The sequence below is a fragment of the Melanostigma gelatinosum genome (assembly GCF_949748355.1).
Source record: "Melanostigma gelatinosum genome assembly, chromosome: 19".
NCBI lineage: Eukaryota > Metazoa > Chordata > Actinopteri > Perciformes > Zoarcidae > Melanostigma > Melanostigma gelatinosum.
The window spans coordinates 19,900,488-19,928,059 of NC_136652.1; the positions used below are offsets into that span (position 1 = coordinate 19,900,488).

At 47.7% G+C, this 27,572-nt stretch overlaps 1 protein-coding gene across 2 annotated transcripts; it reads left to right on the forward strand.

Annotated features, from left to right (window-relative positions):
* The first annotated feature begins 359 nt into the window (after positions 1 to 359).
* phip (PHIP subunit of CUL4-Ring ligase complex) lies at positions 360 to 27,505 on the forward strand. 2 transcript variants are annotated; one of them, XM_079290943.1, is made up of 40 exons: positions 360 to 498; positions 622 to 680; positions 766 to 795; positions 953 to 1,012; positions 3,871 to 4,021; positions 4,257 to 4,355; positions 4,683 to 4,843; positions 7,112 to 7,333; positions 7,508 to 7,608; positions 7,978 to 8,048; positions 8,196 to 8,296; positions 8,678 to 8,718; positions 9,281 to 9,379; positions 10,132 to 10,288; positions 10,940 to 11,074; positions 11,958 to 12,086; positions 12,260 to 12,485; positions 13,473 to 13,595; positions 13,753 to 13,936; positions 14,035 to 14,137; positions 14,259 to 14,402; positions 14,731 to 14,831; positions 14,958 to 15,165; positions 15,271 to 15,381; positions 15,684 to 15,791; positions 16,787 to 16,911; positions 17,708 to 17,790; positions 17,884 to 17,995; positions 18,859 to 18,920; positions 19,027 to 19,182; positions 19,758 to 19,878; positions 19,989 to 20,114; positions 20,325 to 20,400; positions 21,201 to 21,260; positions 21,451 to 21,603; positions 22,021 to 22,173; positions 22,327 to 22,538; positions 22,631 to 22,878; positions 23,147 to 23,293; positions 23,425 to 27,505. In XM_079290943.1, exons 1-40 carry the CDS (start codon positions 459 to 461, stop codon positions 24,135 to 24,137), a joined length of 5,511 nt encoding a protein of 1,836 aa, XP_079147069.1. In that variant the 5' UTR covers positions 360 to 458; the 3' UTR covers positions 24,138 to 27,505. The 2 variants fall into 2 exon arrangements, with proteins under 2 accessions (XP_079147069.1, XP_079147070.1); XM_079290944.1 differs by having other exon boundaries at positions 14,259 to 14,393.
* The last annotated feature ends 67 nt before the right edge of the window (positions 27,506 to 27,572 follow it).

Here is a 27,572-nt window from a genome sequence, read left to right on the forward strand (position 1 = left end):
GTAACGGCCATTCTGCAGCAATGTGTCCTCTCCTACAGCAGGCTGCCATTTCTACCTCCCCTCTACATGCGTGAGACACAACGCACCAGCTGTATTCCTCCGCTGAAGGGCTTGCGCTTTTGCTTTTGATGGGGGGGGGAGGGGGATTTCAAACAAACATGCCTCCACAACCGCCGCTAAAATTCACCCCGAGTGATAGTCAGCGCAGGATTATTTCAGCGGCTGGTTCCTTTTGCGAGAGAAACGCGAGGGGGGCCAAAAAAACGAACAAAAAACTGCGCACACCAGCGCACTAGTTGTCCGCTTCGCGGAGAGATACACGACGCAGCCGGGACTCCGTGTGAGCGGAGCTGAATGGAGGCAGCCTCTCTTCCTGGTGGATAAACAGTGACAGCTACAGGGCAGCCACTTAGACCCGCCACACAAGCTCTGCCGCTGCCCTGGCAAACAACACCAAAATGGCTTCAGACAGTACACTCATCGCGCAGTTGACTTCTGGTGAGTAAAAGGAGATCGGAACAAATATGTCATGGTTGTTTTAATAATCCCCCCCCCCTCAATTTCCTTCGGTGCCCTCTTCTAACGCAGCTCCTCTTCTCTTCCCCCCTCCAACCATACCAGAACTGTACTTCCTAATAGCCCGATTTCTAGAAGCTGGACCGTGTCAGAAAGCAGCCGAGGTTGGTGTTCATGCATTTTAGGATAATTCAGAATGTGTCCGCAATTGTCACGGGGTGTAATTTTCTATTTTTATCCCGATTTCAGACCCTGATAAGGGAGGTGGAGGAGAAGGAGGTAAGCAGTCAGCAAATACGAGAGAGAGGTTTCTCTCCGCACTGTACTTTGTGATGTAGCTTTTTTTACTCTTATGTATCATTTACTGTTTTAAAAAACATCGCTCGCTACATTTATGACTCGCTTGATCACAGTCGACACTATGTTTCCATCTCAGCTGCTCCCCATAAGGCTGGACTGGACCGGGCAGGAGCACCCCGGGACCTACGAAAATTTGGTAAGGGAGCTCTATAACTGAGGAAAAAGTTTTTAGAGAGCGAAATAAAAATTGAATTTCCCGCAATTTTTAAATCAGGTGGTAAAGAAAGAAAAAAAGGTGAGCTGGCTGCAAGTTGGGGATCTGTTTTTATTTTTTTTTTTGGGGGGGGGGGGTACTAAGGGCTTTGGGGTCCCAGTGTGGTGTGCGAGTTTGGTGGCATGCATGTCAGAAAAGGGTTTTAATAGTTGCGGAAAAAAAAGTGTGTGAAATGTTGATACGTCATGAGTGTTGTGGTGTAGGAGCGCCAGGATCCGGAGGAGGGACTCCCTGCGCCACGAGCCAGAGAGGAGATGGAGGCGCTCTCGTCCTGCAAGAACCATCATTTGTGTGCATGGGTTGAAAACACTCACGGGGGGGTAGAAAACAGGAGTTTTTAAAGGAGAACATAAACAGCATATTCAGTGAAGCTTGGAGTCACACAGCGCCCATTTAAGAGAGGGGGGAGGCTGCTGTCCGGCTGTGGAGTCATTTTGGAGAGCAGTTCTTATTTCGAGGGGGGGGGGGGGATTGGTGGTGCGAACTCGGACATGAAGAAGAAGAGATCAGTTTGTGTGAAGTAGCGAGGTAACGTTGAGCTGATATCTTACAAATGACGCGCTAATTGTCATGTAAACAAACGAGGGAGGGGGGGGGGCTCGACTGAGAGCGCCGTTTACGCATGGGGGCGTGGAGAGAATTAATCATCGCTTACATATTTATTTCCTTTTGCCACTGTGGACCCCCCCCCCCCCCAAATCAGACTTTTGTGCTATTTTATTAAAACGTTAATAGAGTGATAATGACCTATAGGGCCTGTTTTAATCCGCATACCTACATTTTGTGGGTTTGTCCTCTCTCATCCACTCGCGCGCACACAGACAGATGGACACCCGATCGCGTGAAGTGTAGATTCAGCGGGACGTATATTTTTAATGCCTTTTAAGAAATTATTGACGGTGTCTCTCGGCCTGCCTGTGTTGTTTTCTTCTCTCTCGCTCTTCCTGCTTGGCTCATTCGTCTCTCTCGCTCTCTCTCGTTCCTCCTCCCATTCCCAGCCGTTCAGACCGCCGCATGTCTATTGTGCATAATTCCCTCTATTTAAAAAAAATAATACTGCGGATGGCTTTTAATTATTAGAGCAAATAGAAAGCGTGTGTTTGGAGACAGGGCCGCTGGTTGGATACGTTTTTGTCGGCGGTTGTGTAGGTAGATGTCGGGGCTGGTACACGAAGGAGAGAGGGGGGGGGGGGGGGGCAACAACGAGGCTTTAACGTCGACTTCAATGACATTGTAGTCATTAACGATATTAATTGTGGCTAATTAATTAAGGCGGATTAATTAAATGTGTCGTTTTAATTTTGCAGATGTAATTGATCAGGAGCCCGGTGTCAACAAATATTTATTCTGTTTTGAATATCAGCGTGTTGTCATTTTAACATTTTCTACAGAATTTGTATTAATTAGAATTTTTACCTTAAATGTTGAGTGGATTGAGCGTTCTGTCAATTATAAGAGCTCCATCTTTTGAAGGGAATACTATCTTCAATAAGTGATATTTATTGATTTTATTTGAGGGTGAAATAAAGGAGATGATTGAAGGTAACTGGGAGTCATGCCTAAAGGGGCCATGTGCTTTCTGGTGGTGCTGTTGTGACTGGGGGGGGGGGGGGGGGGGGGGTCATCCAGTACCCTTAAGAAGCAAGTACAAATGGAGCAAATTGTTATCACACATCACTCCGTTATATTTGTGTGTGTGTGTGTGTGTGTGTGTGTGTGTGTGTTCGTCGTGGCTCTGCGTGAGAGGGGCTCGCGCGCTGATATGCTTAGAAACACGGATCACGTCTCTGAACCAGCAATGGTGTTGAAAGCAATTCATGGGTCATTAGGTGTGTGTGTGTGTGTCACAGAGACATAGAATAAGTGTTACTGTCAGTGTTCAGATAAAGGAATAGAAGGAGAAAAATGTGTGTGTGTGAGTGGAGTAATTGTTTAATTTCAGGCTCATTTGACCTCGTTCGGATATTTAAATGAGGTGTGCGTATGTGAGAGTGTGAAACACAATGCTGCATGCTTTCATCTCGCTCATCCTTTTGGTGTGTCGCTGCTCTAGCGTGTGTGTTTCTTCAGACGTGGGCTGTGCAGGAGTGTGTGTGCCCCCCCCCACGGGAGACCCACTGTGTTCATATTGTGTGTGTGTGTATCTCCCCCCCCCCCTGCTGTTTTAGCCTACTATACTGGATCTGAACTGTATCCATTTAGAAGACAAATATTTTAACTGATTCCAGCATTAATTTAGTGTCTGGTGCTATTTTATCTTTCTTCATTTGGTGATCGAGATATTTAATAATTAATCGTCGAGTCAGAGTGATTTTCATGTATTTGAAATTAAATTTGAAATTCTTTTTACAGTTTGAGAGTGAATGTCATTCAAATACAAAAAATGATGTTGTCCCTATTAGCCGTACTCGGCTAATAAGGTGATTTCTGTTAGAAGCAGAACGTAATTGATTCGATTATTATAATTTTTTTAAAGGCCACCTTTACTTTTGAAATTCAAACCTTTTCCTCTCGAGGCCACAGCCGCTTTTAAATTCCTAATTATTCCCATTTGTTGATTTTACAGCTGGTGTTTCTGTTTTTTGGAATAGAATATGACCGACTGCAAATGTTTGTCTTTGTATTGTTCGTTTTTGGTGTAAGGATGTAGCACCATGTTCATCTTTCTAGGGAGGTTTTCTTCTCCTTGCAACATAAAATGTACAGATAGTACAGATTTAATGTCTTTACACATCAGCGTTTGTCAAAATGTATATGTGTGTATGTGTGTGTATGTTCAGGTAAAGCTTCACCGGCACATCAGTCCAGACCACCTGCTGCAGGTCTGCTCCAGAGTTTGTCCCCTGCTGGAGACAGAGGTCCCCGCCAGTGTGCCTGGACTCAGCAGCCTGCTGGGGGCCGGCCGGCAGAATCTCCTCCGCACCAGCAAGAGTGAGTGGATGCGTCGCTCACACATTTACTTTGACGTACACGCATGCAACCAGCAGCCGCTCTTGGCTTCAAAGTCTCTCTGCATGTCTGTGTCGACTAACAGGACCCACTTAGTGTTCTTATTATGCAAATAGAAGCGCACGGAACAAGCTCGCGTGGACCGGCCACAATACAAACTATCATTTGTTCCTCTGTGTTGTCTTTATGCATCTCTTTTGTGTTCATCTTCCTCCAGGCTGCAAGCATGTCGTGTGGAAGGGCTCGGCGCTGGCTGCGCTGCACTGTGGACGCCCGCCGGAGCCGCCTGTTATCTACGGGAGCCCACCTAGCATTGGTGAAGACAAACACTGACTTAAAAACATTCAACCACTCTCTCCACTCTCTGTTTGAGCCTTTTGATCTCCAGCCTATGAGATCTTACATAGTCCACTGTATCGTTGCTCGCCAAGCTCCTTACTGCATGTAACAGTGTTACTGATCTGCTCCGGAGTCGCACTGTATTTTCTGCACAGGGTTATCCTCTGTTGTGGCCCACTCCCATGCTCTTTTAAAAAGAACAACAAATGAAATGAATGGGTTTTCACTGATTTGATTTCTTTGCACACAACAACGATGTCCTCACCGGCGTCTTGTCTTTTTCTTCTTCTTCTTGCGCGTCCAGTCGAGACCAGCTCCGGCCGCCGACTGAACGGCTCCTACCGCCTCCGGCACCTGGTGCCCACGGTCGTGTACCTGCACATGAAGATGCACAAGAGGATCCTGGGACACCTGTCGTCCGTGTACTGCGTCACCTTCGACAGGACGGGGCGGCGCATCTTCACGGTGAGGCTGCGGTCTGTGTGGGTCTGCGTGCGTTTGGTGTCCATTCAAAGTGGTTTCAGTGTTTGTTTCCAGTCACCTCGTGTGCTGTGTGATGTGTCTGATTGTCTCGAGATGTCCGAGGGTCCGTCCTCCCCGCTGTAACAGTTGTGGTAGGAGGTAATTACTGTTTACCTTCCCGGGTGGCGCTTTTACCGATTGACTCACAGCTGTTGACGAAATTCGGCCCGCAGTGGGGCAAAGCGCACACATCTTCATTATAGTTTTTAAGAAGGGAAACGAGGAAGGTCTTTTCTAAAGGAGGCCGTTGACCTTTCCCCTCTGAAGGCCCCTGTGTGACGTGCCGCGTCAGCTTCCTTTGGTTGTGTTGGAGATACGGCACGTGTTGAATATTGAAAGGAAGAATGAGATCATGTTGGTTTAATGTTGCCGTCCTTCTGTTTATTGGATCCTAGAGTCTTAACACTGCCTACTGCTGTACACCATTTTCAGCTTTCACTTCTTAAATCTCTAAAAATGGCTGGCTGCTGAGGAGGAGGAGGAGGAGGAGGAGGAGGGGGTAGATTGACTCCCTCCATCTATTTTTTTCCTCCTCTCTCTCTCTCTCTCCTTTGTTCCTCCCTCTCTCCTGTCCCCCCCCCCCCTTTCTTGCCATTTCTCATCATAACTGGAGAAAATGTTTCCTCTGAGGCGCTGGCTAAGTGCCAGAATTAAAATTCGTTCTTGGCCTCCCTCACTTTCCCCCTTCTCCTGTTTTTTTCCCTCTGCTCTCTCTCCCTCGCTCTCTCTCTCCCTCCTTTCATCACAAGATCATTTTTATAAATATATTTTCTTATTTTCGGATCTGTTCCGTGTTTTTCACTCTTTGCTGCAGCAGAAGACAGGCCGATTGATTGATTCATTTTTATTTAGCCTAACTTTAGATAACTTCACATCTACAGAGCAACGAGGAAAGTTGCTCTGGCTCTCTCCAGACGCTGCAGCGCTCGGGCCCGACTGTCCTCTGGGCATGTAGCAGTTTTTCGTCCATCTTGCCAAAGCCGCATTCTGTCCTTGAGCTTTTTTTCTAGATCTCCGAGGGAACGCCCGCTGTTTTCATCAGTCCACATAAAACAACAGCTCCAGTCACACTCTGCTCCGCCGGTGATAGAGCGACTGATTATGATTTATTTAAATACTTTCCAGACACAAAAGGGCGGATGTGTCGCCATGCTGGAGTCACATCAAGTCTGTCTGATATCCAAACATGATAATCAGGTCAGCACCACATTTAGTAAATGTACATCTTTACCCTCAACCCTCCTCATTTACTGTGGCTCTGTGTATTTTTCACAAGTCACTTATTTAATTCCTACTTGTATAAATCACACACACAAAAAAACCCCAGCATGAGATCACGGCAGGCTGTGTTCTTGCATCCTGACACTGGCTACCTGTTGGTTGGAAACATTATTTTGGGAGATGGTAATCAAGGGGCAGATGGGGTCTGGCCCGTGTTGAATCACAAACCCTTTCACCCGCGACAAGCTGGACCACAGCCAGACATTGTAAGTCCTTGATTAAGGGTCTTGATGGTGCATTTTCAGTCCTCACTAACAGACTGTAAGCAGCAGCCACATTTTCTTATGGGCTCGCCTTAATGGATTATGGATTATTCATTATTATGGGCTTTTTTTTTTGAAGCATTACTTCTGTGTTCCTTTCTTAGCTTTCAAAGATTTGAATTGAATACTCATAATGCATATTGTACTCAGGGGGCTTCCTCATAGTAGCGTACTCGTTGGTCTCTGGTTCAGTTCCACTTGCTACCGGTCCATCTCGCCGCCATGTGAAACATCTCGGTTCTGAAGTGTCCTGGTAGCGAGTCAGTGTTTGTTTTTCCTGTGGAGAAACTGCGGTCCGTTAAATCAACCGATCGACAGAATGGCGTGAGCGGTGGTGGAGTTAAGACGAGGACGGCCCTAGAAGTGGTGTTTTCGACAATCGAGGCCTTGAAGCGTTGGTTGTCACTTATAACACGCTGCAGATTATTCACCTCTATTTCCTGCATCCGGAGGAGCTCACTCCTTCTTCTGTTCATGCTCCAAGCTTTGTCAGTCTGCAGACAGTCTCTCAGCCGCTCTGTGCACACATACATTTTTACTGTCTTTTAGATCTCGACATGTTTAATTTGTCAGAGGCAGACACGCCACTCCTCAGACGACGTGAAACGCGAGTCTTCGCTCATGTCTGACAGCCGTGTCGGTGTTGGTTTCTTCTTCCTCTTCTCAGGGCTCAGACGACTGCCTGGTGAAGATCTGGGGAACGGACAACGGCCGTCTGCTGGCGACGCTGCGCGGCCACGCCGCCGAGATCTCCGACATGGCCGTCAGCTACGAGAACACCATGATCGCCGCCGGGTCCTGTGACAAGACCATCAGGGTGTGGTGCTTACAGACCTGCGCCCCTCTGGCCGTCCTGGAGGGCCACACGGCCTCCATCACCTCACTGCAGGTAGGAGGAGCGTCGGACTGTGTGCCCGTTGCACGTTTATCTCTCTGTGTGTGTGTGGAGGCTTTTGAAGCTCTTGCGGGTCGATCGTCCTCTCTTTCTTTGGCTGTAGTGTAAGCAACGTCTTTCCATTGCCCGTTCTACTCGGCTGTAACCTCTGATTGGTCGTCTTTGCAGTTTTCGCCTCTCTGTTGCGGCTCAAAGCGCTACCTGTCGTCCACCGGAGCCGACGGCATCATCTGCTTCTGGCAGTGGGACGCACGCACGCTCAAGTTCTGGTGAGGAACACAGACGCAGTACCCACCGTTCACACATTCATTCTGCTGAAATCACATTATTTCTGTCATATGTGCGTTTGTTTTTTCAGTTGTTCTTGATTTCCTCAGAACATCCTTTCAGACAGCATGCTTCTGACGAGGATTTAGGGTTTGATTCGTCACTTTGTTGATGGCTTACGTCATTTCCACTTCCATTTTCGTGGATGCTTCATAAGTTGAACTTGACTGCGCTGAATGTCCCTGTTCAAGCGTCACAGCGTGTAAAGGAACGCAAAATGCAGCAGATGTACCCACCTGTAAAACCTGTTCTACTGTTTGTTCAGTCGGCGTGTTTCAGCTTACAATGTGTGTGTTTCTCTGTGTGTGCAGTCAGAGGCCCAGTAAATTCACAGAGCGCTCCAGACCTGGTGTCCAGATGATCTGCTCCTCCTTCAGCGCCGGTGAGCACATCTCACTTTTGATTTTCACACATGGTTCAAGACCACCGCAGGGGAAACGCCAGCAGTATTATTTATACATGTGTATCTTGTATTTTGTTGCTCTGATCCTGTGTGTGTGTGTGTGTGTGTGTGTGTGTGTGTCCCCAGGTGGTATGTTCCTGGCCACAGGAAGCACGGATCACATCATTCGGGTGTACTACTTCGGGTTAGGCCAACCAGAGAAGATCTCTGAACTTGAATCCCATACAGTGAGTCATCATAGTGCTTTTTTTTCTGTGTAAGTGTAAGTGGAGACCATTCTCCATGTACTTGCTTTTTCCTCATCAGCGCTTTCAACTGTATCTCATGGACGTCCTCAGCAGGTGGACTTGCTCAGTTGTCCTGGAGATTGTTGGTGTTCTCACGGAGAGGCTGCTCATAATTCTCCATGACAACTGAGCAAACTCCATCAACCGAGGAAGACGGTGAGATGCAGTCGAAAGCGCTGGAAAAAGCTAGCAAGTTGACCTTGAGTGAAGTTTTTTTAATGTTAAAACTGTTAAAACATGATTAATAGGTAATAAAATGATTTGGAAGACTACTTACTTATTGCCCTGTTTTGACTCAACTCCTGCATTCTTCTCACCTAGGACAAAGTTGACAGCATCCAGTTCTCACATTGCAGTGACAGGTAGGTTTGCATAGTTGATGTGTGTGTGCACGCGCACGTGTGCACGAGCTACGTAATAAGTAAAGTACATTTTTGTGTGTTTGTTTGTATGGAACCTCCGGGTGTTGTAATGCGACTTGGTGGTGTCAGCAGAAACAGCACCGTTACTTACTATCTGATACTCGCTCTAACACACACACACACACACACACACACACACACACACACACACACACACACACACACACACACACACACACACACACACACACACACACACACACACACACACTCTCTTGCACATATGCACTCTCTGAGTGTTATACTGTGTGTGCCTGTGTGGAGTTTGCAGAAAAACAAGCTCAGCTGTAATTCCCCTGGGTTGCTGTATTCTCAGCAGTGAGGGAGGTAGACTGTGTTTGCAAAAAGGAGGGGGGGGGGTGGTACATACAATTAGTGTATCATGCTGTGCAGAGATGAGAGCGTTCACTGTATTGCAGAAAGCTGAAGTAGAAACAAGTGTTATACTTACAGTGTAGCTGCTGCATGAATATGTCTTGACAAGTCTCCGTGTGTGTCATAGGTTTGTAAGCGGCAGCAGGGATGGTACGGCGCGGATCTGGCAGCTGCAGCCTCAGGGCTGGAGGAGCATTCTGCTGGACATGCAGACCAAATTACCCGGGTATGTGTGTGTGTGTGTGTGTGTGTGTGTGTGTGTGTGTGTTGCTGCCTGTCAAAGTCTGGCTTTTCCCACCAGCACCGCTGTGCACAGTCGTGGGTTGGGATGATCCTGCAGCGATGTCAATCTAAATTTGACAAAAATCAATCACGTTGGATACAAAAGTCTGAGACCTGTTGTGTGTGAATATCCCCTGTGGACATTATGTCCTGTTTTAAAGTAAAAACTAAATAAATGTAGGATTAGTTCAAAGACACTTGATGCCTTTTGTACCAGCAGCAAAAATGCGTCTCTTGCAATTATTCAGACGTTTATTTATTTTGAGTTCATAATCCACAGCACACAGATAATTCAGATAATTCAGTTAAAGAAAAAGCAGCAACACCGTCACAGCTGTGGCAGGAAGTGAGGCACAGTGATTGATCAGCGACTGACAGAATACGGATCTACGGCACGCTACTGTGAATGAATGCAGAAGACACTGGCTGTTTACGTGGTTATTGCCTGAATGAACACATGAGACAGCAATGAGAATGAATACAGACTCAAAGACAACATGGTTGTATACAATATGTGACAACGACGCGGAAGCTCAGATATTATGATCAAAAAAGTGAAAAACAATATAAAACGCTGGGAAACAGTTTAACGGACTTAAATCTTCACGATATAAGAAAAGAGTTTGGTATTAGTTTTTAAAAACTGACCTTAATTGGCCCAAACATGACATCAGCGCGTCACCGTCTCCCCTTCAGGAAGTACAACCCTCCTCCGCTGGAAGACAAGGTGACCAAGCTGAAGGTTACAATGGTGGCGTGGGATCGCCACGACGGCACGGTGATCACGGCGGCCAACAATCTGACGCTGAAGGTGTGGAACTCCACCACCGGCAACCTCGTCCACGTCCTGATGGTACGCGGTGGCGAAACGCATTCACACGCAAACACGGTATCAAAAGTAAACGACAGCAGGAACTTTTTTTTTTTTGATCACTTATTTTTTTATTGCATCACCAGGTAATTACAGACCGTACAACAGGTTTGCCATCTCGATGGTTTAACGCATCTACCCCTCAACCCGCAGCCTTTAACGGCATTTTAAGGGTTTATTGTAAATCTTACAACCTGCAATTCAGTTTTTCTTACTCTGAGACACACAATCTGTCATCCTGAACATCTCAGAACTGTTTTCTTTAATGCAATGCTCCATGATAATGCATCTGTTAGGGACTGTCTTACTGTTACTAGTGATGCATTCAAGGACATGGGACATTTAAAGTAAATGTGGACATTCATAACAATTTGATTGTGTCTTGCATGTTTCAGTTGGGTACTCGATATACTCTTGAGCACACTCACAAAAACAGTAACTTGTCCTGAGTATGCATACAAAGTATGCATCATTTATTAACAAGCAAAAACAAAACTACAAGGTGACGCCGACAATTCAACACGAATGTTTAATCGGATAAAATGACGAAGTGGCTGGTTGGACGGAGGCATGCAGCAGCGAGGCGGTGTCTTTTTATTTCTTCATCTAGATCATGTTTTTTTTTAATGACAGGGTCACGAGGACGAGGTGTTTGTCCTGGAGCCGCACCCCTTTGACCCAAGAATCCTGTTCTCAGCGGGGCATGATGGGAACTGCATTGTGTGGGACCTGGCCAGGGGAGTCAAGATCCGCTCCTATTTCAACATGGTGAGCCTCTCCGTCTCGTTAGCCTCTCTCTGGCTACAGTCGCACACTGAAGACACCGGTGTAGTGCTTTCTCATGCAGTGCATGGAGGGGTCGGGGGAAACCACCACGACAGCGTGCTGTCAGCGTATGCCGGCGCACACGCTCACCTGGTGTGTTAATCATTGTACCGCCACTGTTGCGTTTCCTGCAGTACGCATCCTCTGCAGTACGACGGGTTGTTGCAGCAGACGTGCTCTGCTCATTCTTACTTTGCCGGATCCTCTTTAAACACCGTTTCATCAGTGCTGCTCCTCCGGCAGCCCTTCTCTAACGCGACCACGTGAACCTTTAACGCCTCCTATTCAACAGCCTCTGGAGTTGCCTGACCTCCAGCAGGCTAAGAGCCCGTGCACCTTTCCTGAATATAAGTGGAAGATGATTGAAAGCGCAGTGCTCCGTCAGGTTCGTCTGAGTTTAGCGCGTTGGCAGAGTCTGGAAAAAAAACTCAGAGGAAATGTTTTCATCGTGTGGTTGAATGGAGCTTTTGTGAGGGCGGAGGAATACGCACAGAAGCAACTGAAGGCAACGGACCGGTTCTACTTTCTGCAGATGAAGTTTCAGGTTCTGTAATAGTGGATGTCATCGCTCGTATGTCCCTATTGCTTTTCCCATTTATTATTGAAGTTACATGTTGTAGCTCAGCACCTGTAAGTTCCAAACATGTCTTATGCATTTGATCTTGTGTACTAGACCTTTTAAATTGATTGCATACAACTGCTACAGCTGCTTGGTAGTCCCCTTGGTAGTGTAATACTGTGATTTACAGTGTGCACCATTTCCCATCTCTCTCCCTCCCTCTCTCTCTCTCTCCCCCTCTCTCTCTCCCTCTCCCTGTGTGAATAGATCGAGGGCCAAGGACACGGAGCGCTGTTCGACTGCAAATGCAGTCCAGATGGGCAGCATTTTGCAGCCACCGACTCCCATGGACACCTGCTCATCTTTGGCTTCGGCTCCAGCAGCAAGTACGACAAGGTAACGCGACAGGGTCACCTTTAATGTTCATTCATGCACCGGACTTCACCAGCAACTCACATGACTGATGTCATCGGTAGTAACTGATGCCACTACCCCCGAAATGGGTGATGGAATGATCCTCATGCCCTCATTGAAAACATCTAGAAGGAAAATGTACCTTGTGCCTTCAGATAGCGGACCAGATGTTCTTCCACACCGACTACCGGCCGCTGATCCGGGATGCCAACAATTACGTGCTGGACGAGCAGACTCAGCAGGCGCCACACCTGATGCCCCCTCCCTTCCTGGTGGACGTGGACGGGAACCCCCACCCCCCCAGATACCAGCGGCTGGTGCCCGGCAGGGAGGGCTGCAGGGACGAGCAGCTCATCCCGCAGATGGGGGTCACTTCCTCAGGTACGGAGGCTGAAAATCAGACCTTCAGGACTGCCTCCTCCCTGCGAGGTCTCAGGGGAAGGAACTCAGTTGTAGTTCTACTCTTTCCCTTTTGTCTGCTTGCTTCAGATCAGATCTTTACTTTGAGGTGACGCTGTCCTTTTTCCGTCTAATCGTCAGCTGATCAAAGCCGATCACACTGCTCTCATGGCCCCACGAGAATGTGGTCTGTTTTCCAATGTGCTCAATGAGAGGCCTTTACTGAAACTGCACCAGCAGTGGCAATTAAAACCAGCATGAATGGAGCAGTTTAAAATCTTGGCAGCGATGCAAACAGAAACAGTAGTTTATTAAATGAAGTGCATTGGTGGTGCACAGTGGGGGGTGCTCACAGTATATCGAATAGTATTTACCTAGCCTTGAGTATACTGCATACTGCTCAGTCAGCAGTATACGCAAACTACAATGTACTTCTACGATAGTCTGTTCTGCATCACATGACTGTATTGTTTACGACATAACCGCTCCGAGCTACCGTTGAATGAAAGCTGTTTGTCATGAATGCAAAAGTGTTAAATATTGTTCGACAGTACATTATATAAGTGAGTTTCCGCGTCACTTTTTAACGTCACTTTGTCCACCATTGCACAGTCTGAGGAGACGCAATGCATTGTGGGGCGCTGGAGATTGTCCAGTAAGTTCGTCTCATACTCAGAACTAGCAAACATCCCGATATTTCTCGTGTACTCGACACATGAACTCAATTTTACGTCATACTTGGTGTGAACAATATGTTAGTATGTGACTTCAAACATAGCTTAAAGGTTTGGGGAGAAACCTCGAGCTTGTTTCTCTTCTTTGAAGTTGCTGGTCGAGCATTGTGACAATTTTTTACTGACTAAAAAGAGAAAGAAAAAAATCCACTTATTATGACCAGAACGGTCTTTCGGTCTTTCGTTCACTGTTTAAGTCTCCCTCTCTCTTCTTCCTCTGCTGCCTGTGTCTCAGGCCTGAACCAAGTGGTGAGCGAGCAGGCGGTGGACGGTTCCAGTCCTCTGGACACGATGATTCAGAGGCTGCTGCAGGAACAGGACCAGAGACTGGGAACAAATGACACCAGGTCCAACAGAGGTAAGGCCGCGTCATCACGGGAAGATTCCTACTTCTGTAGTGTGGGCAGCTTCTCACCTGCGGGGCAGTTCAGTGGGGTTTGATTTCCGGGCTAGCAAAAGGTTAGTAACACACTGTTTGCCAACCAGCGTTTCTCTCTTTGACTTCTTTCCCTCAGGATCGGTGGGTTCGCCCACGGAGGTGCACTCTCCGCCCAACGTGGGTCTGCGTCGCAGCGGGCAGATCGAGGGCGTCCGCCAGATGCACAGCAACGCCCCGCTCAGCCAGATGGCCACAGAGGGAGACCTGGTGGCCTGGAGCCGCAGGGTGCTGGTCCCCGAGCTGGAGGACGCCTCCGTCAGGTAACGCAGAACAAAAACACGGATCTCGCAGAGAGGAAGCTTTTGTTTTTTGGACGTGATGGGCACTGACGCGTGTTTTGTGTGTGCGTATTGTGTAGGAGACAGATCACCTGGCGTGAGGCTAAAGGGGAGGAGGAGATCAATATTTATCAGTCAGAAAGGAGGCGACGTACCATCCACTCCCTCCCTAAGGAGAGCAGGGTGAGTGAACACACACAAACATTGTTTTACAGGAATATATTCATCATCCAATAACCTTTTTATGCAACATTTCTAAGGCACTTCAGCTTCATTTTTAATAGAGATTTCTTGTGGAATTCAGGGTCTTCCGACATCCGAGTCAGTCGACGAAGCGAGGAGGAGCCAGGGTAACCACGGCTACCACACGCGTGCCGCCATGGAGGAGACGAGCCGCCAGAGCGCCGAGGCTGCCGATGACGACGAAGACACCTCGGAGGTAGAAACGGTGAATGTATTTCATACTTTGTTGGGCAGATGTGTGTAAACCTTTCTGTGAAGCACAGATTGTCTTCACTAATAGATAATAAGCGGGGTGATGTACAGTGGAAATTATATCCAGATATTGTATCAACTATGGTCATTCCGGTAGTTTGAGTGTTGAACGGGTGGAGCTCTGCTCAGGACCACTTCACACACATCTCTTGTCCATTGCACACCAAACAGCCTAAGACGGACATCCTTTTGTCTCCATACAGCAGCTTTCTGATTCCTTCCACTGATTCTGTTTGTCTTCATAGTTCAGAGTGCTAACATGACATGATGTGTGTTCCCAGGGAGAGGTGGAGGTGCGGCAAATCAACGGGCATTCCTCAGAGGAGGAGGAGAAGGAGGAGGCGCAGAAGGAGCCCTGGCCGGATGACCACAGTAGCTCGAGGTAAGATGTCACACGCGTTCATCATATCGAGTGTCTCCCGCAGATACATACACGCGCAGATCAAAACATGGACACAAGCGGACGCATCTGCGTATTCAATCTTGTCCCCGCGATGCGTTTTTGCAGCGACTACTCCAGCGATTACTCCGACTGGACGGCGGACGCGGGGATCAACCTCGAGCCGCCCAAGAAGAGCGTGAAAGTGAAGAAGAAAAGCAGCGGCTCCGAGGAGGACGGAGAGAAGAAGAGGGACGGGAAGAAAGAGAGGAAGAAAGACAAGGCAGACAAGGACGAGGTGTTACCAAAGAAGAAGCAGCCAAAGGAGAAGAGGAAGGTTTGTCTTCTTTCCTCCTTGTGGCTTCAGGCGTTGCTGTTGCTTAAAATCTCCAACATATGAAAGGTCTGTCAGTGAATATGTATTTGATGGTGTGTCATTCAGAGGACAGAGTTTGAGGAGCAAGGGCTGACTCTGGAGGAGTGGCTTCCTTCTGCCTGGATCACAGACACAGTCCCCCGCAGATGTCCTTACATACCCCAGATGGGAGACGAGGTGCACAACTCTTGTTTTTCCCGTTACTGCGTCCTCTCCACATGCCCACCACATGTCTGCTCGCACCAAAACACTGGCTCCAGTTTTACATAGCAACAAGGTGGAGTCTGCTGCACCAAAGCTAGCGGCCCCCGTGAGGCTGCCACGGCCATTACACACAAGGAGACGAGGGACACGCTGACATTGCCGTCCTCAGCTGCTCAAATGCTGCAGAAAAATACACATAATGTACCAGAAAAATCTATAAGAAACTGAGCATCCTGTGGTATTTCTTTGTAAATGATGCATGTGTGTGTGTGCAGCTATACTACTTCAGACAGGGCCATGAAGCGTATGTGGAGATGGCGAAACAAAAGAAGATTTACAGCATCAATCCCAAGAAGCAGCCCTGGCACAAGATGGAGCTGCGGGTGAGGAACAGTTTGACTGAGATGTATTTAAGACTCTCGTTAGATCTCGTTTATCTGGAGATTCACATCGTGTCCTTTATTTGTGTGCACACAATCGCTGAGGAGCAGCCCTGCGTGCACATCCTCGTACGGCCATGAAACACAACTCAATGCAGTCTTTACGCAGAGGAGCTGCATTCGTACGGCTGAATTAACAACAACTCATTAAGAACATCATGTTTTCAGCATCGTGATGTTAATAAGTTCAGGGCTGAAAGGAGAGTAGTCGAGATAAGTAACTGACACTCAGTGTGACTGTAGCGGTTCCTAGGAATTGCTACATAGTTGCAAGCTACACTGATGTAATCTTTCACTGTTCTTTCATTGTTATTAACAATTCAACACACACACACACACACACACAAACCTCTTTCTTCTTCTTCACCGCCGGCACCTGTCTGGTTTCACTTTCATGTGAACTTAAATCCCTTTTCCATCCTAAAAATATACCTCCCCTGAAAGGGAATGTCTGCAGACTACAAAGTTCCATCTCAGTATATGAAACAAAGACGAAAGAAAAAAACCCCCCAAAACACTTTAAAGTAACAACTTATCAAACGCATTTCTTCCTGTATATTTTTTATTTCTTTCCCACGCGTGCAGGCAGCACCATCAGTTTCTGTGCAGACCACAATGCATTGCATGTCACCGTGTGCAGCTTCATGCATGTATTGCCTGAGGCGTATATCTATATCTGTTTTTATTGTGGTTTGAACAAACAGGCACAGCAACACCAAAGCTCTCCAGTTTCACTTTTGCCGATCTGGAGGAACTTACTGTAGCACTGCTGGCACTCTCCGCCTTCATAACACACCCCACCGGAAAGGAAATCTATTAATAGAGTGCACTGAACTTTGTTCAAGCGAGCAGGGCTCCAAGGGATGTGACTGACTTTTACTGAGAGGAAATCCGCGGTGTTACTTTTCATTATTTCTTCTTTTATCTGCGGTGTTCAGGAGCAGGAGTTGATGAAGATAGTGGGCATCAAGTACGAGGTCGGCTTGCCCACACTGTGCTGTCTGAAGCTTTCCTTCCTGGACCCCGACACCGGCAAACTGACCGGAGGATCCTTCTCCATGAAGTAAGCGCTTCAGAGGATAATAATAGAAAAGCCCAGGCATTCGATGATTGATATTAAGAATAAGTGTGACACTCATGCTATTTGTATACAGCACATGTGCTATTTTATATTTGATTCAACTTTTTCACAGGCTTTTTTTCCAACAATATGCACATTTTCGATGCTGACAGAGTGTGAAATTATTCATAATTTATAGCCCTTTTTCGACCGCAGGAACTTTCTCCATGGACTCGGAACCTTTTGCAGGGAGCAGGTCTAAATTAAGTACCAGGGACATCTTCCAGGGATGTTGTACCCCTCAAAAAGGCCCCGCAGCGTTTCTGATTCGTTTCCTGGCGGTTACATTCCAAAGCACAAATAAACAACCTTCAAACACTCAACATATGATTTACTGTGGAAGCAGACGCTCTTAGTTTAATCCCTTTTAATCCCCAGCTCTTTCATTACATCCAACATGTATCAGGAAATGCTGTGCAGCGGTAAAAAAGGGCCGAAGGACCCTTCTAGTTCCTTGAAAAGTAGACCCGGGGCTCTTCTGTTAAGACCGAATGGAACATTTCGGTTCATAATTAAATCTCACACAACAAACACAAGACCAGACTATAGCTGTTACAACATTTCATTCAGTAATCTTGACTGGCATTATAAAGTAAAGACTGTTGGGGGGGATGGTAAACTGCCATTCCAGATTGGATGTGTTTTATCCGTTTTACACCGTTTGTATGGTGGCTCTGCTCATTCTTTACTTGCTTTGTTGCTATCTTGGTCACTCGTGTACGTTGTTGTCTCGTTGCAGATACCACGACATGCCCGATGTCATCGACTTCCTGGTACTGCGCCAGCAGTTTGACAATGCCCGAAAGAGGCAGTGGAGCATAGGTCAGACTAGTTTTCCTTTTGTAGTTTCCCGGTCACTCTATGAAGTCACTTGTAAAGATCTAAACCAACTATGATGCGCGTGTGTGTGTGTAGGTGACAGGTTTCGGTCAGTGATTGACGACGCCTGGTGGTTTGGGACCATTGAGAGCCAGGAGCCCTTCCAGCCTCAGTACCCTGACAGCCTGTTTCAGTGCTACAATGTCTGGTATGAGCACAGCTTTCACATGATACATCCATCGTATTTGCATTAGTAATGTCATCCAGTGCATCAAAGCAAGAGTTCCTAATGTCCTAAATTACTAAGTAAGAGAAAAGAAAAATGCAGAAATATGGACATTTTTTTCAAAATGCAAAGCAGAAAACAACACAGTACAGTTCAGGTTTACTCGACAAGCGCTCGCAGACTACAGAACAAGTGTGGAACTCCTTTTGAGAGATTTTGAGAGGATTACTTTCAAAATCACTGAAGTTGGGTACTTGCAAAAGTGTGAAAACTTTGAATCTGGACCCAGTTTGTCTCCTGTACATTTGGTCTCTCGGCCTTCGAGTGAATCCTGGAATTGAACGAGTTCATAGATCTGAATTCCCACAGCGACAGTATGAGAAATGTAAAACTCTTTTGGTTTGCACGGAGCAGGAATTTGTCCTCAAATAGCTCCCTGTGATGACGCCTCCTCTTCACAACACTCATTAACTACACAAACACCTCGTGGCTCCAATCATTCCGGGAAACTTGATCAAACGATCGTGGATGACAGTTTGAATCTGACATTTAAAATGCCAGCCAGCGCTGCCCTTTGTTTCGTATCGCTCGGCTTTCATTGTCGGCGACGTTCCAATTCCAAACATTAATCAGCATATTGTCTGTTTGAGTTACTTCTTCTTGTCAACACAGAGTGCTTACTGTTATTTAAAAGACCTTGTTAGAGAGTGACATCCACTCGAGGCCGCGGGAGAGGAACGTCAATGGAGGCCGTACGCCACCTGAGCAAAAGAGGAAAACAAGAAATCACAAAGACTACAATGTGATGCTGTTGAATATTCATCTCAACACTGTTTCCCTTCCAGCTGGGACAATGGAGACACGGAGAAGATGAGTCCTTGGGACATGGAGCCTATCCCCGATGATGGTAGGTCTCTCTCTCGATACACCCACACTGCAGTACACGCCCATTTACACAGATTCAAATGGAGCTGTTCAACATTTTACATTTCTGATGTATTTTCCGGTCGCAGCCACGTTCCCCGACGAGTTGGGCACGAGCGTCCCGCTGGTGGAAGAGGAGCAGAAGGAGCTGCTGTACGTCCCGCTGGACGGGGAATGGGGCTGCCGCACGCGCGCGGAGGAGTGCGAGCGCATCATCAAAGCCATCGATCAGCTGTGCACGCTCGGTACGACGGTCCCTTCACGGATTTAGGGATTAGGAAGTGAAGCCACGAGGACGCATTTCTCGTAAATGCGTGACTCCACAATACCCGAGTCGCCGCTCTGAGCCCAGCAGAGCAACGGCTCTCGCGTTGTAACACGTCGGCCAATTATTGAGGCTACTTGCTCGAATTCCTGTTAAGTGATGTAATGTCATACTCGGGAACAGGCTTTTTGTATTACTGCAATCCTCCCAGTGGAAGAAAGCTGGCGTGAGGGCTCCCTCTAGTGGCGGTCTGGGGACCAACAGCCAGCCATCGAATCCATCGAATCCCTAGATGTCCTACGCTCCATTTATATAAACTCTTTTAGGTGCATTTCAATTTAGTGATACTATTTAGAACATGTTGGAAAATCCTTAGCAAAAGGGGACAAAGGTGTGATGTAAGCATTGCTGTTGCTTGACATATGCAGGTGAATGTATTTGGGACAAATAGACAAGATATCCACGTTAAGTGTGTTACCAAATGCTGGCCTGCTCCGGTAAATAATCCTCTTCTTCACCTGTCTTCCATCCACCGACCCAACCCGCCTCCCTCAGATGTGGCAGCGCCGTTTGCCTTCCCAGTGGACCTCCAAGCCTACCCCACCTACTGCACGGTGGTGGCCTACGTCACTGACCTCAGCACCATACGCGAACGGCTGGTGAACCGCTGCTACAGGTACCTCACAGCAGCTTGTGTTTGAGTAAAAGGAGATACAGAGTCCACGTGTGTGTGTGTGTCGTGACTAGAATTGAATACACACTCGACACGTCTGTCTTTGTTTCCAGGCGACTGTCCTCTCTGATGTGGGAGGTTCGTTACATCGAACACAACGCCCAAGCGTTCAACGAGCCCGGAGCGTTCATCGTCACAACCGCCAAGTTTGTCTCCGACCTCATGCTGCAGTTCATAAAGTGAGTACTGCAGCCTGTATGTGGTTGTGTCGGGACAATGTAGACTAGAGCATATTAACAAAATGTTAATTCACCTGTTTTTCTTTGAGTACTACATAAAAACAAAAGTTATCAAGAACTTCTCATTGAAAGTCGAAATGAATTCCCACGTTAAACATTTGCACCGTCTAACATCGAGTAATTTCTGCTCTCTCCTCCTTCTCTGTCCAGGGACCAGAATATGACCACCCTCATGCCCCTCTATAAATCTATGAAGAAGGCTACCTTCTCCGACTCTGAAGACGAGGTGCGTTTGCATATTTACCCGTCTACACTGCAGCTTGTGCTCAACATGTCGCTTTTTTACTCCACTAATCATCGGCTGATATTCATCACATGATTTCTCACCAAAGCCAAAATATTGTTTCTCAAATTATAATTGAAAAAAGCATTCCATTTAATGTGGCTTTATTGGCACGAAGGTTTCTGTCGTTTGCTCATGCGTGGGCGCGTTCTCGCTGTCATGTGTGTGAGTGTGTGAGAGAGAGAGAGAGAGAGAGCGAGAGAGAGAGAGAGAAAGAGAGAGAGAGAGAGAGACAGAGAGAGACAGAGACAGAGAGAGACAGAGACAGAGAGAGACAGAGAGAGAGACAGAGAGAGAGAGAGAGAGACAGAGAGAGAGACAGAGAGAGAGAGAGAGAAAGAGAGAGAGAGAGAGACAGAGAGAGACAGAGACAGAGAGAGAGAGAGAGAGAGAGACAGAGAGAGAGACAGAGAGAGAGAGAGGCTCCAGTTCTCCTTCAATCTCCCTGAAACGCCGTTGATCTCGGCTCAACGGGTGGAGGTCTGTGAGCGTAGTATGTGTCAGCCGGCCTCACCTTTGTTACGCCACAAGCCTGTCGCTTGCGGATGGCGAGCAAGAGTCGACGTTGGAGTCGAGTTTTAACAGCAGTTCAGGCTCATTGTAGTCATTCGCCTTCAGATTCATAAACGCATTTGATTGCTGTTGAGGCCGTTGTATGTTGTCCATGTGTGCTATAGTACAAGCGCGTGGGAGAGTAGAATATGCATTCCCTTTGTTTAATTACCCTTTTCCTATCTATTTAGGATGATGAGGAGGAGGATGAAGATACTAATACTCCTGGAACATCCACGCGAAACCATAAGGTAACACTGTCTGACAGCATCCGCATGTTCACGTACATCCTTAAAACATCAGATAAAACAAACCGTACTCATTTTAGCGTGAGACGTCGCTCCACAGTCCCGTCGTCCAGCGTCTAAAGAAGAGGAGGCTGTTTTGCGACGCCCAGTGCAGCTATTTTCAATTTGCTCATCATTTAGTTTTTTTGCGCAGGGTCGACGACCCACGCGGCGGCAGCTGCGGACCCGGCCCCCGTCGTACGACCCCCATGCCTGGCGCGGTCGCTGCAAGGAGCTGCTGGATCTCATCTTCCAGTGTGAAGACTCGGAGCCCTTCAGAGAACCCGTGGATCTACAGGAGTACCCGGTAAGCGTGCGACATCCGTATGTGCTACCCTTATTTCTGTGTTCTGCACTGTGTGTGCGCACGTGAGCTCCACCACAACAAACTGAAGTCATGAGTCTGATGTTTGAATTGGTCTCAGATTTATTTGGCCATTGACTCTTGCCATACAGTCACAGTGACGCGAAAGGGCTTGTTTGGTCTGAAGGACAGGCCTCTCCGTTCAGCATGAAGGAGGAACAATGTGAACAGACCCAAGGTTTCAGTGGGACTTGACTTCTCTTGTTAACAGAGGAAGAGTGGAATTCTTTTGCATCAGTTGTTTTTTTTTCCAGCCCAAATCCCCCAGAGCTCTTACTCGATATCTTCCACTCCTCATGGCTGTTCTCGTCTTTTGAAACATGTAATTGAAATATCCCAACTTCCCTCTGCCTCTCTCAGGACTACCTGCAAATAGTTGACTCACCGATGGACTTCAGCACCGTTCTCAAGACGCTCAAGGAAGGAAAGTACCAATCTCCCATTGAGCTCTGCAAAGATGTCCGGCTCATTTTCAGCAACTCCAAAGCTTACACGCCCAGTAAGAAGTCTCGGGTGAGACACACACACACACACAGTGTGAATCCAGGGTGCATTAAGTTCAATATACATTGTGGTCCTCTCATGTTTCCATTCTCAGATCGGTGTGTGCCCTTTGTCCATTTTTGTCTTCGTTGAATCAGTGCATCCTCTGTTGTTCGTCTCCAGATCTACAGTATGAGTCTGAGGCTCTCTGCTCTGTTTGAGGAGCACGTCAGCTCCATCCTTGCCGACTACAAGGCCATCCACGGCCTGACGAATAAACTGACCAGGCAGGGCACAGACAGACAGGCACGACACACTACGGACAGGCCGACGCGGCACGCCATGAAGAGGAGGAGGAGGAGGAGCGAATCTCCGACGAGCAGCACCGCATCCAGGTAGAAGACGGGATATTTGATTTGGGGTTTTGGGTGTCGCACCGTGCATTGGGTGTGATCTTTGGTGTCCCTTCTTCCCATCCCGCCTTTAGTCCAGAGAGAAAGAGGCGTGTATCATCCAGGGTGAGCGGGAAAAAGGAGCCATCGCCGCCTCCCCCGCCTTCACGGCTCTCCTCTCTGAGGCAGAGCATCCCCGTCAAACAGCCCCCTCAGCTGGTCAACGGGAAGGCTGACACGCCGACCGCAGGGCGCACACGGAGCGCGGCGCGGCATTCTGCACACTCCCCGCCCTCCTCATCCTCCTCACATAATGCCGCAAGCAGCACTCAGAGCCCAGCAGGTGAGATCACTCGCCTCCGTACACACTCGGAGCTCGTCTGTCAGAACAAAGCTTTATGTGGATGCTTATGGAACTCGGGTTATGATATTGTAACCTTCAATATGTTCATTATTGAGCTGTGGATGTGCTGGTTGGCAGCTTTTGTTGTGTCCAGACAGAGCCATGCTAGCTGTTTACCCCTATTTGCCAGTCTTTGTTATTATCAAGTATTGACCACAAGTACGATATTACACAATCAACTTTTTATCTTATTTCTGTGCATCTTCAGAGTCTACTCGCTCACTGAGGACTCATAACTCTGTGTCAGCCTCATCGACATCAGCTCCGGAGAGGGTGACATCCTCTCCAGCCGCAGAAGGTAGCAGTGGAGGAAGCACCCGGAGGAAACTCAGGACTCCTGTACGACTCACGCCTGGTGAGAGACGGCGTCACAAAGAAGTGACCGTGTGATGCTGACGTTCATGAGATCCATATTGAATGTCACCTGCTATTGATGTATGTTCTTTCTTCATTTTGTCCTGAAATATCAATGCCCTTCCCCCTCAGGCTCCACTGCCAGCCCTCCATCTCAGAGCACAGTCCAACTGAATGGCCACAGTAGTGATGTGAGCCTGGGAGTGGGCAGGAGGGGCCGGAAATCCAAAGTGGAGCCACCATCGAGTCCTCCAGAAGTCACGACTCCGGGGAGCCCGTCCAGAACCCGAGGCCGCCCCGCGGGCAAGAAGAGGGGCAGGAAGAGCAAGCAGGAGCAGGAGGAGATGAGAAGGAGCGGCAAACGCAGGAGCTCCACCCCCGACGACGAGCTCGACCAATCGACGGGGGACGAAGGTGGGGCGTCGTCTGCGCAGGAAACATCTGTGCTGTCGGACTCTGGCACGGCGTCGACGCCGAGGCGGCGCGGACGGCCCCGAGCGGTCAGGACCGACGAAGCCACGCCTCCTGCTGAGTCACCCGAGCCCTCGCCACTGAGGAGGAGCAGCAGGAGAGCCATCGAGGAGGTCACGCCTCCTCAGCGATCCAATCGGAGGGAGGAGGCGGAGGAGGAGGAGGAGGCGGGGGAGGAGGCGGGGGACGAGGCGGGAGGGTCAATGCGCACACGCAACCAGGGGCGGCGGTCTGCCTGGTACGTGGAGGAGGACTCCGAGGAGGAGCAGAGGCAGCTGTTGTTTGAGGACTCGTCCATCACTTTCGGCACCTCCTCAAAGGGACGCGTCCGTAAGCTGACAGAAAAGGCCAAAGCCAACCTCATAGGCTGGTAACCGAGGCAACCGAACCGACGCACAAGGATGCGAGGAGGCGGCCGATGGCCATGACGGAGAAGAAGTCGGGATGAGAGTTCTCTTCTCTCTTACGCGGCGGCTGAGTCGAGGGAGTCGTGCTCTGTGTTGTTGCGCGTCCGTGTGCGTGTTCGTCCCGGGAGCTGCTCGTCCAGCTGCTGCTATTCAAAGCTGTGGCGACGGAGAGACGGAGACGGCGGCAGTTATCTGTGCGCTGCTGCTGCTGCCAAACCGCCGGCTTCCCGACAACGCATGTTCATCTGTCCCGACTCCTCCGACATTATTGGTCCATGTTGGACCCCACGGGAGCTCACGGACTCCATCGCTGGTGGTCCTGGGACTCGCTCCTGTCCAGTGAACCACTCTTCACCTCCGTCTGCCCTTAAACACTGTTGGCGTTGAACCGGGCAAAAAAAAAAAAAAAAAAGTAGTTGAACCGTTTTAGTACTTGAAGAAAATCACGAGGAGAGCTGGATGTGTCTTATCTCACTCTCACTATTCTTAGTGTCTCTGCTGGGTCGGTCTGTGACGCATTACAGGCCGCTGGCCCGACAGCGTCTTTCACCCCCCGACCCCCCCCCCCCCCTTCATTGACCCCGCTCTTTTTTTATACAACCCCCCCCCCCTCTGATTTTTCTAAGATTTGTACGTGATGATCGGCTCTCTGTTTTGGAAGTCTTACACATCGGCTGACCTGAGCGTGTCTGTCTGCGCTAAAATACCAAATGGTGTACCTTCGTTGGTACTGTAGATCTGTAGGTTTTGTTTACTGTTGATGTGCGCATGTGTGTGTGTGTGTGTGTGTGGGTATGTGTGTGTTCTTTTTTGCATGTTTATTAGACAGAAAAAGCATCTTTTTTGTTTTGTTTTTACTGTGAGGAGAGAAAGGATGCATGGGTGAAAGGGGTCAGACAGATCATGTTTCAATGCGTCCTCAACATGAGCAATACCTTGTGCCTTTATGTCTGTGGTGTGTGTGTGTGTGTGTGTGTGTGTGTGTGCGTGCAAACAGTGGCATACAGTTTGATCGTTGTGAAACCTCTCAAAGAAATGTATTTATAGCGGTTGAAAAAAAAAGAGAAAGGTCTTTACTGTTGTTGTAAAACCATTATTCATGTGAATATATATATTATCCTATAACCAACCTATCGTCCGTTCATACCGAAGGTACAGCCGGTGGAGCTTTGGGTGACTAGCTTTGAGATGCAGTTGTAGGGAGTCACCCTGTGTATTTTAAACGTGTTAACTATGAAAATGGACTTTTTAAATGTTATGTTTCTATAGTGACCACACACATGCGCACACGCACACACACACACACACACACACACCCCGACGCAATTCTGCCTGGCATGTTCGAGCACTTTCTCATGGCTGGAGAAAACGGGATCGAGCCAGATCAAACTGGATCGGCCTGAGTTTGGAGGGAGAGACGCGTCTTACATTCATCTTTCTGATTGTGTGCCTTTGCTTCTCTGGCATATTGAATCCTTAGTTTCTACTTTTGGGGCCTTTTTAAAAAAATTCTTATTTGTTTGTTTTTTTGTGGACTTCCTGCTTCTGCTCGTCGCCGGGTTCAGAACACTGGACTTTGAGGACCGGACTGGACTTGAAAGCCCGTTTCTCATGTCACTCTCTCTCTGTACACACAGCTCATAGTTTATGAAGATGACGGCCCCCAGTTTTAAGGTATAATATGCAACACTTTCCTCCAATACAATGTATCGACTCCTTCACAATGATCCCTTCTGACCCACTAGAAGAGTGTGGTGTGTGTGTGTGTGTGCACAGAGACCCTTCCCTCTGCCTGTGTGTCTGTCTCTCTCTCTCTCTCGCTCTCTCTCTCTCTCTCTCTGTGTTTACAAACAACCAATAAATGTCACATATTATACCTTTTTAACATCTCTGTTTCTGCCCCGGCACAGAGCAACTGAATGACTAACTCAGCCGCTGGTGTGTCCGGGTTCGATGGGAGAAGCATCTCCACACACACACACACCTTGTTCGTTGGGTCTTTCTCATCACATATTATTGAACATATATCTCGTCTGCTTGTTGTTTGCGTTTTCTTATGGATTTGTCGATGCCAAATTCTGTCTTTGGGCACTGAAGTTCTAGAACCTGGCTTTTGAATGTGTCTATTTGTTGTGTCCACAGTGCGTGTGTTGAACTCTCTCACTGGTCTGTGTCCAGTGTTTCAGCGACCAGATCTGTGGAGTGAGAACGGTGTGTTATAACTCTGTCGCACTTATTGAGGATACAATTAATAATTATTGTTTTTTTCACTCAACCTGGCTGACAGAAGTCAGGCTTTTGTTTCACAAAAGATTTGTTTATATTGTGTATATGAAGAGTTTTATTCCAGATTAAGACAGCATAAGACACTGACACCTTCCTCCACAAATGACTGTTGGCATGAGAATAAATGTTATTGTTGGGGTTTGTATTAAAGATAGGAAGCTAATGATCTTTGCCCACAAAACGGTGTATTTTGTGGGCACAGAAACTCTTCGTGGGCACATAAAGATGTTTTTTTTCTGTCTCACTCGCAAATAATCATATTTACATATATGCACAGATTATCAAGACTCCGCCTTCTCAAACCTCTCAACTAAAACGCCCACAGTACTAAAATATAAAATGTTTGCCAGATTTGGTTTGGATGTTCAAATCTGTAATCAGGAACGAATGGCTACATAGCAGCCGTTTTATATCTAAGGGGACGGAGAAGGATCTGCATTCAATCCCCTCTGATTCCCATTCAAATCCAGTCAAAGTGATGAAGCCGTGTTCACATCAACGTAGACATCACATGTAGATGTGCAGCCTCTAATCATATCAAAGAGGCCTCAAAAGTTAAGAAGCAAGAATTGGCGTAGTGCTACAATGGGTGGCCCTCAGTAGGTCTTTGGATTGTAACGGGTTGATCTTTGTGCAGAAGTTATGAATCTGGCAGCAGTTCAGATCAGCCCTCTTACTTTACCCGTACACACACGTTTACCTTGGGTCTGTGCTGATGCGTGAGTGAGTTGTTCTGTTTGTGGATCAAAATGTTTGGTCAGAGGTTAAAGGTCACTGTGCGTGCGTGTGTGTGTGTGTGTGTGTGTGTGAGAGAAGTGGCTGCATGTGAGCCATCAGGAAGCATTCTGGGACGTTTTGAGGACGAGGGACGGGGACGGGCGTCTGTTTCACGTGAACTGATCGAAGAGGATGTCTTTGTTAGTTTGGATACTTTTTTTATATATAAAGGAATTAATGCAAAAAAGAAGCATAAAGCTAGAATGGATGTGTAGGGGAGTACTGCTGTCCTGTTAGTTCATACCAATATTTTAAGTAAATAAACAGTTGTGTTTCCATAAACCACTTTTCCTTTCTGTATTGATTGTGTCATTTCAATTCCTCACTCATAAAATATGA

Excerpts from the sequence above, each read along its gene's own strand:
- phip (XM_079290943.1), top strand. The coding sequence starts at position 459 with ATGGCTTCAGACAGTACACTCATCGCGCAGTTGACTTCTG. Across the intron at positions 9,380-10,131 it reads ATGCAGACCAAATTACCCGG|GAAGTACAACCCTCCTCCGC; the intron begins GTATGTGTGTGT and ends TCTCCCCTTCAG. Across the intron at positions 15,382-15,683 it reads TACCCCAGATGGGAGACGAG|CTATACTACTTCAGACAGGG; the intron begins GTGCACAACTCT and ends GTGTGTGTGCAG.